We start from the raw sequence: 12338 nt of genomic DNA on the forward strand, positions 1-12338 counted from the left end.
TAGCATTTAAGCACCACTAGATGGCAGCAGTGTGCCTTGTTTCCACAGAACAATACTAGCTGTAGTGGATACTCGTTCAGAAATGGAAATGTCTTATCAAAAGATTAGGAGATGATTGTTCATTCACTGTGACGCTAAAAGTTTGGAGCCTTAATATCATAATAGGTCACACGTTCCTCTTCTATTCCAGGGAGGACAGAGACCCTTACAGGAGAAAGGCCGCCCCGTTCCCCCCCCCAAGAGAGCGCTCTCCCGTACGCCGTGAGGTGGCACGCTCCCCCCACAGTCGCTCCGGCTCCAGCGTCAGCAGCAGAGGCTACTCACCAGAAAGGGCCAAGAACCTGCCTTTTCCTTCACAGCAAGGCAAGAGTATGTAGTAGTTTCCCCGTCAGCTGACGCAGTGTGGAGCTCTTTCACATCAGGACAACCACCCACAGAAAATTATATTATTCCGTTTTTATTTTCTCTCACCAATTTTTTGGGTTTTACTTACTGTCAATCCACAACTGATAATCTGGCCGGCTGGCTTTGCAGGTGCAGACGGTCCCGATGGTCTCGTGGGTGTCACAGAGCACCTTTGGGGGGCGCTCTTTCCTCAACAGGGCGGAAATGACACTATGGGTCTGTACATGGAGCCATGTGCACATGAGCTTGGACCTGGGTGAAGAATAAGATCATCTGTTGTTCCTCGTATGTCTCTTCGCATCTTTGTCATGTCAGACAAATGTTGGCTTTCTTTTCTCTAAGATGTCTAAATCTTGAGAAAGATGCAGGGATGGAGGAAATCACTCATTTAAGGCCTCTAGATAGTTATGAGCATTGATAAATTCAAGTTCAACCCTAATGAATATAATAGAGCACCTATAATATAACCTAAGGAATCCAATTTAAACAGAAAACCTTTATGACACTGACATTCTTTCACCCAGGTCTGAAGTAAATTGCATCATCTGTTTTGTCTCTTAATTAGAGCGTTGTTGTGATTTTGGTGTAATGAGGTCTTTCATATAAAACCTTTCTACTTCCTGTTTTGGAGTTGCATTAGCACTTCTACACTGATCTGATTCTGATTTGAATTTTCTGGTCTGGAGCAATATTCAAAGATTGAACAGAGGATAGAGTGTACATAAAGATGGCCGACATAACAAAGCAATATCTCCATTGACGTGACCTTGAAACCATCCGCTCCCTCCCCCGATCACCACTGCACACACTGGTTCCAGATTGAGGACAATGCTGACTCTCTGGCTTAAATTCTTTATAATGGGAGGAAGTTGAGATGTGTCGTCCATCTTTATATACAGTCTATGGTCCAGCAACAATCTGACTAGATTGACTGACTAACTCACAATCCTCAAACTAGCATCTTGCTGACAGCACACATGCACGGAAACTACTTTCACTGAAGCTTAACTGAAAGTAATCAGAATCAAGTGGAACAGAAAAGTGCTAAAGTATCTCCTGGTTCGCTGCATGTTCTTTGTAGGATTTGAAGATTCAAACCTTCTGACCTCCCTGTTTATTCAGATCTGCTACCATCTTCATCCGGGCCTTTTCTCCCTTTTCCATATGATCCGTGCTTTTTTACTCACGAAGCTCACTTGACCATGTGACATCATCGTCATGCTAATAAGGCGAAATTTCAAACGGTTGCAAGATGGCAATAAACAATGACTGAAATGACTACAGCCTATTTGAAAGTAGTGCAGAACTGTTTTTAGTGGTGCATCGGAGCAGTTAGCATGCTTGCGTGTTTGCTATAGGAGAAACAATCGTAGATATTATGTTCACAGCCAGTGACCTTATGGTTTGGTCTTCCTACAGGTTATGACGAGACTTATTCTCAGACCAAGATGACTGGTAAGTACAGAAGAGTTGTCATAGAAAGCTTAGAGAAGTTAACTGAGGAAATAGTCGATTTCAGCACGACTCCTTTTTACCGTTCTCTGCAAAGTCTCGGCACCATCGGCCATTTCCCCCCCTCCCAATATTAATTAATGAGTTGACCTGCAGAGGATTTGTTTTCAGTAATAGTCAAAGGTTATAATCGTTAAACTTAACTTATTCCCAGTCTGTGTAACCCGAGTGAAATGGAGGGAGCGTTTCTAATGTGTCCCGCAGTCGTCCTCTCCACTCTGTCTGCCACTTTGTCAGGCCTCATAAAGATGCCACCGGGTCGTGTGGGGATGAAGATGAAGATGGAGAGGGGATAGGATGTCTGATGGATATTCCTGAAGCCGACGTTTCCACTCATGGATGTTTTTATTCTTCTTATTTAAGTGCTTAGAGCTCGTATTTGTTCATAGGAGGTGACTATCAAGATGGCCGGTGAATCCTCTCACTGGTTTGGAGCTCGGAGACAAACGCCATGTTTGTTGTTTGTTCCAGATGTTCTAGCCTCGGTACCTGTCTGGATCCTGAAACTAAACTTCATCACCTGTTCCCTAAAGTCCTCAAACGCACTCTCTTTCTGGACTCACTAATCGTCCACTGTCCTCCATTAAATTCTTGCTGTTTCCTTCCTCTCTAGTATCTTGTTCCTTACTTTACTTTCAGTTTGTCCTGGCTGAAGTTTGACTATGTCCAACTTTCTTGTGGTCTTGTTCTCATTTCTCCAGACAAAATTCCCGGCCTGTCAAGAGAAGGCTCTCCACACAGCGCAACATCGAACAAGGTGAGCGGACGCAGATGACTACTTCTTGCTGTTATACGCTGTTTGCAGGCATGCTGGTAATCAACTGAAATCATCTGGAGGGGCTGCATGTGGGAACACAAATATCCGAGTCAGTTGCTCCTGACATTCTCAAGAGGTTTTCTTGGCAGCACCTGAGTAGAAACTCCGTCCTAATATCCTAATAAGCTAATGTGAGATTGACGCAGGAGAACATGTCGTGGATTTACCTCAAAAGCATGTGATCTCTACAGTGGAATTTACGTCATGTCCTTCCTCCTGCATGCTCCGCAACCCCTCACCTGAACGCGTTGGGTCGTAGAACACCCAACTGTCATTCTTCATATGTGAGATGCAAACTTGAGGTCATGTGTGAAGATACCTTTTGTGTTTTTGCACTTGAATTTGACATTTTTTAGTTCAATAGGACGAACAAGAACACATCATTTTTCATGAATATAAACCGGTTGATCTTAAAACGATAAAAACAGAAATTCAGTTCTAAATGTACGATGCACCTCTCTATTTATAATAATAATATTTTGTATTTATATAGTGCCTTTCAAGAGACCCAAAGTCGCTTATTGTCCACCCTGTCACTGTACAGCAGGATGCACCTGGAACTTCTTAAATTCCGTCCCTTCTAATAAACATCGAGTCCCATTGAAGTGTGTTAATGGGTTTTAAAGTGGCACTCACACAGGGCATGAAAGCCACCAGGCCTGGGCTTTGTTTACCTGTGGTGTAAGCAGACCTCAATCACCAGAACTAATGGGAGTGAGGGGAGCTCGAGTGACGACGAATAAGTAGATCCCCTCGTTTTAAAAAGAAAATACGTTTTACTGTTTTCAGTAAGTCCTGAAGGTGGATACCCCCCGCTGCCTGTTTTGAAAATAATAGCTTGTTTTGCTGATAACTACGCAGGGGAGTGTAAATAGAATCAGATGTGATTAGGCGCGATGTGTCTGGCTGTGGCCACCCAGAAGGGAAGAGGCTAACTCGGTATCCCCACTCGCCACGTTATCACAGCATCTTTGCTTCGAGTCCCTGCGGATCTCATTGGGCCGTTTTTAGACTGTTTTTCCTTTTTCTGCTGAAGAATATGAATGAATATGTTTGTTAGCTGGGACTGTCTGCTGCTTGTCGCAGGTCTTGTGGTTGTGAGGAGCAGATATGCATCGTTGGACTCACAGGAAATGTCTTAATGTATATATCAACAGCCTGTGTCTACACACACAACATATGGTATGGTTGGCAGAGAAAGTAAAGACTTCAGTGTTACCCTTCAAGAAGGTTGTGTAGTTGCAGCATTCAGTTTGTGGGGGTTAACTTTACTGTGCGTTGACAAAATTACGATATATCCACTAAATCTGGTCTTAACTATGTAGATTGATGGACCTCAAGACCATGTTTGCTTGATTTTCAGACACTTGAATTAAGTGCTAAATTGTATGTTTTAAACTGAGCGAACACAAACTCTGACTTTGTGTTTGCTTTCTGCTCTCAAGGACTGAGACATGACCAAGTGTCTGGGAAGTAAGAGCGTTAGTTCCAAATATGATCAGATTCTAGTGGTAGTAACTGCTCTAAGTTTTTAAATCTGTTGAAATTACCTTTGAAACACTTGAAAATATAAATACTAAAGGTTTATTTCCCCAAAGGAAATGTTTTCTGGTCTATGATCAAGAGAATAAACATTTCCTTTCTGGCTGATTATACATTTTTAAACCCATTTTCTTTCCTCCTTTTTTTTTAAACATTACTGCTCTTGTAGCAGCTGCTCTAAATGTCTAAAATGAAAAAGAGAGTCATTGCAGTGGTTAACCACCTAATGACCTCATAATGTGCTTAACTTGTAATATTTTTTACAAGTCACAAAGTCACTTTGATCAAAATGCTTGTTAAACCTTGTCGTTAAATTCTGCTTTAATGCCGAAGGAGCATCATTATTTATCTCATTAGGCATCTTTAGATCTTTTTAAGATCCTTCTGTAGGTCATTTGAATGTTGCCATTATTTCGTCTTAATGGATAAGTTCTTTTAAGGGCACATTGATGATTTTTTTTTAAATTCACAACACAGGAGAACTCCTTTCCTCTTTTTCTAATGTCCTTTTTTTTTAAGGAACCACCCACCGCCACCCCATCAACTGCTGTGATCAAAGTTTTTTACTAAGTGCTCCACCCCTCCACACACATACACACTGCAGCGTCTGCTTCAGTGTTTGATCCAGCCCGGGGTGCATTGTTGTCCTCGGTTCTAGGGGGGCACAAACCCATAACCTTGGCCTAGATGAAAGAGCCTATGCTGTGCCCCCAGTAAGCTCGCACTAATGGCCCCGGCCACTGCCTGCTGCAGGGATTCAACAAACACTCACAGGCTCTCTGGAGCCACCCCAGACAGAAGAGACAAAAAGAGGGGGGCACCAACAGAGCGGCACCAGCTCTGCCTGTGACCCGGGGTGGTCTAATGGGTGTGGAGTTTGTCCGGGCACTGCAAAGGTCACCAGAAGGTTTCATCCCAATACAAAGCTGTAAATTCCGGACAATTAAATCGCGATAACAGGAAAAAGTTTTCTTTCATCCTTTGGAACATCTACCAAATAGCTTGGTTAATAGATGTTGGTGGTTATAATAATCCCCAAACTTGTCCTGTAGCAGTGTTTTTTTACATACACTATGTGCACGACGATGTTCCTAATAATATTTTTTACTTTTGTCTGGAAGGTTTGACTTTTGCCGGAACATGATTGGTAAATCCAGTCTTAGTAAAAAAAAAATATATATATATAGCCATTAAAATAAGGGAGGCAGGGTTTATGACCTTCACTGCTAGCAGCCACCAGGTGGCAGCGAAGGAGACATTTGGCGTCTATTTTGGCAAGCGATCGTGCCGTCTCATCTTTATATACATTCTATATACCCAAGCCAAGCTTTGTGTTGAAACCAAAACATCCCTCCCAGGTTGGGCAGTACCCACTGAGCCACAGTGAAATACGCGGACCGGGTTCTTTTTTCACTGACAAACACAATTTAACATACATGAACACACAGGACTTGGCTTCAGGGGAGGAATCTGAGGGAGGAATAATTGGATGATGCTTTTATGAGCTGTGCCTTTTTATTTTAGACCACACTCGACTTTGTGATGTACCATCTCCTGTAATTTCTTCCCTCTACCATCTTAGACGTATGACGAACCCTGTGGCTTGCTTCCCTTTATGTATGAGTGGACCTTTAGTCATGGCTGGGCAGTTCTGCTCCCCTGCCTTCAATAGTAATAGTATCAGGAAATGAGTAAAGAAAAAAAAATTGAGCAGTGATTCAAGTTGGCCTCGTTTCACCCCCTGTGCTTTTCTTTTGGCTTTCACAGTCGTACTTGTGGGTACTAGAGTTTCCAGTCTTCCCATTAGATGGCCCACCATGGCTTATCTGGCTAGACTTTTGATGCTCTTAAGATATAAGAGTCAGTTACACAGAGAAATAGGCTTGGTGTTGGAGCCAAGCTCTTGTCATAATCCGCTAAGTAATAACAGAGCGTGATATAAAGGGCATGTCATTTGATATAGTGCATATATTTAATCCATTGAAGTCTTTGACCTGTTGTAGATGTGATTCGGCCTTTCCAGCCAGAGCCGCTTCTTCAGGATATCTACGTTTATTTATACTTCGCTTCATCAACCACATTTTTCCTGCGATGTTAGTCAGTATAGTTCAGGTCATTGCATTGTACTGACTATATGCGATGCGCCTATAAGTTGCTGACCTACATTCTATAGCATTTCCCTTTCTCTGCAGTATCTTAAAGATATCACTGTGACATTTCAATCATCTTGGTGTATTGATTTTTGGAACTACTGGAATCAGTCTTCTCTGTATTATGGTTTTATGTGTTATCAAAGCATTTTTTAAGATCCCCCTTCTCTTTTAAAAGGTTTCCCCTTCAAAACATTTTTAGAAGCTTTCGCCACGGAATTGTGGCTCACTCTTTTCTCTCCTTGAACATTTCAGGAGGAGAACCATCCTCTAGAAGCTCCAGAGAAAGAGGACCCCCTGGTAGCTCCCTTGGTGGAGGAGAGCCAAATGTCTGCTGAGAGTTTTCAAGAGCAAAGAGCGCAGGCCATCGCAGTTAAAGCCCAGGAGATAGAGAAGGTACGTTTCCAGCACATAACGTATGAAACGCAAATTAAAATGGCACATTACTTCTAGAAATCTGTGAGTTTTCTGTTATATTACAGCCTCTTAAACATTTCAGCTCCATTTAAAACATTAATTTATTGTCAGAGCTATACAATACAATAATCAATTATTTCTTCAGCAGCTCTTGGAAAATCACTGTTTTTATTATCCTCCCATTACAATTTAGTAATTTGTAAGACTTTTCAATAAATGTCAGCAGTGCATGCATGAGACACGCTCTACCTCCAGTTTATAATCTGATACATATGGTGACCTTGGGTTCTCTGACTCACACATGGGTTATTTTACTGGAAAGGCCGATCTGGAACAGTCACCTATTACAGGAAATTAACTTCTCTGTCCACCAGTCATGGGGGGGGGTTAATGATGATGCTTCTAATGCTCGTCAGAGGCAAAAATCAAAAGAAATCAAATATCTTCTGGTGAAAAAGCGGTGCCATACATGTAGAAGATTTGTCTGTAAAGAGAACCCCCCGCTGTGCTGTGCATGTGTGAAAGGCAAAGTCCAGGTACTTTACAAATACACACACCGACCTGCACACAGTGATCTGGAGAGGACACATATACATGAACACATAAATGAAACCAGGAACACAAGTACAGTCTAGTCCGGTATATAGGTTTGCACGTACACTGAATTGGGGGGGTGAAGCATTTAACAGAGCCAAAACCACCCAAGGCTCCAGGTTAAAGCTCTGCTCAGTTATCTAATGAAGGCAATTCCTGCACCAGTGAGCGCCACCACCGCTTTACTGGGACCATTAAACCTGAGCCAGCTCTGCCCTGGGGCACACACTCTGCTCTCACGTCAAGCTGCACCACAGGGCCCACAGGCTGCTATAACACTGTTGCTGACACTGCAGCCTATGGCCCGTTTTACTGCCTGTCTATTTCTCCACCATCTGTGACTCCTCTCGCTCCTCGTATAAGACGAAACCGTGTAACATTTAAACTGGGTGCATGAGCTTTATTTCACATGCTCAGGTATTAGGAAATGTTTGAATGCTGTCATCACCTCCCACCACCCGCTATAATCTTGAATTCTGGAAAGACCTAAAGTGGTCGGAACAGCATGTTCCATTTTCACAGGGATATGAAGTTTCATGTTTTCATTCCAGGATTTCAGATTCTTAGATGACTATCATTTTCTATGGACTATTCCAGCGTTTTTCCCTCCTCCTCTTTTTCCTCTCCTCGGCTTTTATGAGATTCAGTAAAGCGGCGTTTCCTCAGTTGCGTGTGACTTGGCTGTCCTCACGCTGTCATGACAAGCCTGGATTGCTACCTTACACAAAAACTACAGAATGGATATCCACAAAACTTGATGGAAGGATGGGACATGGGCCAAGAAAGAGCCCATTAAATTATGGCACTGATCCACATTCTTCTTTTTTTATTTTAACATCACAGTTTTCACATTTTCACCAATTTCCCAGGGAATAGCCTGAGCTTTTTGACGGGGGAACAATCTAGCATATTTAGTGAACTGATATGAGTGTGCACAATTTGGTGTGATTGGATTGAATGTAAGTGGAATGTTGTCATGACAATGAGTGAGAACACAACCAGCCCTTGAGAAGAAGTAATCAGATCTACATTTTTTTGCTTATTCTCTCTACAAATCTGCGGGAAAACGTTAGAAAAACATTTTCTCTCTTTAATCAAAACCTGATAAACTTTCCTTCACATCGTGCTTGGTCACCTGCCAAAGTTCCCCCACAAAATAAAACCCTCGATAAATTTACGAGCACTTGTCTGGTGGCTCTAATTAATTCTCCCATCATGCCCCAGAACATGCGGCTAATCACTCTGGACACATATTTTAACACACACTTTCACACGTGCTCTGCCAAATCACCGCAGCGTCTCCCTGGCAGCAGGCGCTCGCGGTTCAGCCACTTTAAAAGTGTCGGCCAGATGTTTGGCTGTGCACCCGATCTGGATCTCGCAATCTCATCCCCACACACGACCACAAACACACTCCTGACCGTTAGCTCTTCCAAAAAGTCTAAGATCCAAAGCTGAAATCACTCCGCAGAAATTCAACCTCTTTCATAGTTAACTTTGGCTGCTGCTGCGACCAACCGGTTATATTGAGTGACAGGGCATGAGAGGCAATAAAGGGTATTCGATTTTACTTCTCGTAACCTCAGTTTTCATAAAGAGGGAGTTTTATTTCATTTGTGAGGAATCCTCATATATTTGGCTGCAACACAAACGAGTCAGACAGTTCCAGCCTCAGTGAGGGTTCATGTGTGAGGATGGTGAATCTGGAATCTATCATTCTTCTCTTTCTCTCAATTCTGAAACCAGGCAGCCTCTCTAGCTCACTCCCATTCTCCCACCTTCAATTAACCCTGTTTATCCACTAGGACATGCACTTTTTTCCGGCTATAGAATAAATTTAGTTTAAAGAACAATACACTTTTAGAAAAGTCTTGAGTGTCCCCACCAAATAAGTCAAGAACCGGTCCCTTCCTTCCCTATTGGTCAACAAGGGAGGGATTTCAGGAAGTGCGTTTGAATACAGGATGTATCATTTCAGCATATTGTTATTGGGAACAGCTTTTCCCAGCATCCATAGAGGTTTCCGTAAGCGTGCTTGATGGATACTTCCTCAGAAGAGCTGAATAGATAGATGTACTGTTGAGTTAGACCACAAGATATTAATTGATTAGAAGGAGAGATTACAGAATAGTCATCGTCAGGAGGAAATTCCTTTTGCACTGAATTCAATAAATTTTCCTATAAGGGACTGAATCCAAGAACGCAAATGTCAGAGTCAGTTGCTCTGGAAATTTTCTGGAACTCCTCCTGCCAACTTCTCATCTCACGTCCGGCCTCCTGCTCCTCTACCAAGTACCCCCCGCTCACCTGAATGTTCCGTACATATTCCTGTTGTCGCGTCTGACCTGGACAGTCTCCATGGAGTTCATGTCTGAAAACAACCTTGGTGTGTCTGTTTAATCCAATTTTGGAAAGCTGCCAACTGTTGTCACTACTACATTAACTCTGTTGGCCACCAGATCTTTATTTGAGATCTCCCCTCAGCTCCGAGCACGCTCTCCAATCTAGGAACATCGTGGGAGTCTATAAATAAGCCAGCGAGTTAGAACGCCCTGCAGCACAGAAGCCACTGTTGGCATCCAGTGAATGGCTGAAACCCTCCCTGGCCTGGCCTAATTTTACACACACAAGCGCACAGGCTCATTCATAAACACACACATCCGTGCACAGCCCCTGTCATTGGAAGTGCCCTTGTGCGTCCGCCTGCGGCTCTGAGACTCGATGTCACAAACTGCAGCGATGGTCAATTCAATCACTTTCACTGGGTCAGAGAAGAGAGGTGATTAAGAGATGGAAGTTTGGACAAAATGAGAAGAGGGAAAAGCACGTGTGTCATGAAATGGTTGAGGGACAGATGGAGATAGAAGGAGGAGTGTCCCTTAGAGAAACAGAGGTATGACTCTGAAGTTAGAAAACCGCATTGTCCAATTAGTTGTCTGATTCTTGTGTCTTGGATTTTGGTAGTTCTTCATTCTTCAAGTCTTTTTTCAAAAAGATTGTTGAGGGTTTTTATTCCTTATAATCCCCCATAAAGTGGTGCTTTGGAATTTCTTTGTTATGACTAACACTTTATTCAGCAAGATTAAGGTGCAGGATTTATTTACATTTCTTGGGTCTGGGATTTATCCACAGAATGTGATACAAAAGTATTACCCTCAGTTGAAATGTCTATTTCATTGTGAGCTCATGTGAAGGAACACATGTTTCAAGTCTGTTTCGGTGTTTGACAAATCGAACCCCTCTGTGAGGAAGCAGCAGGCTCCCTCCATTGTTTTTATGTGATATTTGAGGCTGGGTGTGAAATCCCAGCTCCCTAACAAGACTCCAGCACCTCTTCCTCATTGTCCCTCAAACACCTATTATATGTCTCCGAGCCTCCACTCAAGTGGCTTTTATGGCATCGCGAGCTGCCCTGTCCTATATGAAGGGCCTCATTAAACTTGAGAGGATGGGTGTTTATCGTTTGACGCTACACGATGCGTGTTAACACCGGAGTGACCGGCCCAGGCTCTGGAGGATTTACACCAAGGTGACAGGTAGAACAGGAAGGAAGCAGCTCCTCATCCCCTCATAACCCTCTGCCTGTCGACACTTTGTCGAACTCAAGCTACATGCAAATGGGTGTGTAAATGTGTCTGAGATCAGGTCTTCACACTGTTTGTCCATGTCCAGGTGTACCGGCAGGACTGCGAGACGTTCGGAATCGTCGTGAAGATGCTGGTGGCCAAAGACCCCAACCTGGAGAAGCAGCTGCAGGTTCCCCTCAGGGAGAACCTCGGGGAGATCCGCGAGCGTTGCCTCGAGGACCTCAAACACTTCATCGGCGAGCTGGACGAGGCCGTGCGGCAGCCGGAGCCCTCTGTCTGCGACTCGACCACGCCGTCCACGTCTGGCCATAAACTCTCAAAGACGGCGGTGAATCACAGCTCCTCTTACTGACATGTCGTTAATTGAGACTAAACATAGGAATGACTCTTGGACGCGATGGATGTCTTGACATAAACCATGGATTGTTGGACGGAAGCTACTTGACAGCACGGCAACCTGAAGAACACCTCGGCATGGAGACGATAAAGTGTTGAACCTGGGGGACGATCAGTGTTAGTTGCGAACTGAGCTTTTTTTGTTTTCTACATTCAATTCCTCTGTTGAAAGATGTTGATTATTAAATGTTCTCGAGTTGTTTTTATGTCAAATGTTCAGAAATAAAACATTTTGTCTATTTAAAGGCCACCTCTGTCACATCCCAGTGAAAACGGTTAAAATGATTCTCATTCTTTAACCTTATTTTGTTTTGAGTGATGTTGGCGTGATGTTTCCAAAAGAAAAGCCAGACTAGATTTTGAATTGAATATTTTCAATCACGTGACTTTCTACTATGTGATATTTGACTCGGTGCTGCTACAATTTACAACAAATGTTAAACGTTATTGTATAAATTTCTTACTGTTTGAAAATGCCTGATCAGGTTCATTTCATTGTGTTGTCTCAAATTTTCAAACTTTGTATCCCTCATGAAAAAAAAACTGTACATAGCTTTTGTTATTTTGATTACATGAGACAAGGCTTTGCACAAACGTCTCTGAAGGTTGTAATGAACAGGATTTGAGTTACAATTTGTTTATTGTCACCGATTAAAGGAAATTTCAAATGTTTGAATATTTAAGGCAGCAGTTTACGTTCATTGCAGTTCTCGCTTACAGCAAACATCTGACTGTTAATCAGATGTTTAAATTAACTTAAATTAATGCTTTGAAATATTGAGTATAGAAAAACCTTTTTATCCATGATTTAAAAAATGATCCACCACAGAATCCCATAAGCTATTCCACATTAAAAACATATTTTGCAATAGGGGACAAACAGTATCTGAAATTTGGGAAAGAACGTCAAAACATATA

General features: G+C 42.7%; 1 protein-coding gene across 1 annotated transcript; it reads left to right on the plus strand.

Annotated features, from left to right (window-relative positions):
- The first annotated feature begins 667 nt into the window (after positions 1-667).
- Positions 668-12103, plus strand: pphln1 (periphilin 1). The gene is made up of 4 exons (XM_053415427.1): positions 668-1860; positions 2619-2674; positions 6682-6822; positions 11110-12103. Exons 1-4 carry the CDS (start codon positions 1854-1856, stop codon positions 11374-11376), a joined length of 471 nt encoding a protein of 156 aa, XP_053271402.1. The 5' UTR covers positions 668-1853; the 3' UTR covers positions 11377-12103.
- Positions 12104-12338: the final 235 nt, after the last annotated feature.

Source organism: Pleuronectes platessa, chromosome 22 (genome assembly GCF_947347685.1).
Source record: "Pleuronectes platessa chromosome 22, fPlePla1.1, whole genome shotgun sequence".
In the NCBI taxonomy this organism is placed as follows: Eukaryota; Metazoa; Chordata; class Actinopteri; order Pleuronectiformes; family Pleuronectidae; genus Pleuronectes; species Pleuronectes platessa.

What these genes read in the sequence shown, in the direction of transcription:
- pphln1 (XM_053415427.1), top strand. An exon ending in ACAGCGCAACATCGAACAAG is followed by an intron (nt 2,675 to 6,681) that starts GTGAGCGGACGC and finishes TGAACATTTCAG; the next exon opens with GAGGAGAACCATCCTCTAGA. An exon ending in AAGCCCAGGAGATAGAGAAG is followed by an intron (nt 6,823 to 11,109) that starts GTACGTTTCCAG and finishes GTCCATGTCCAG; the next exon opens with GTGTACCGGCAGGACTGCGA.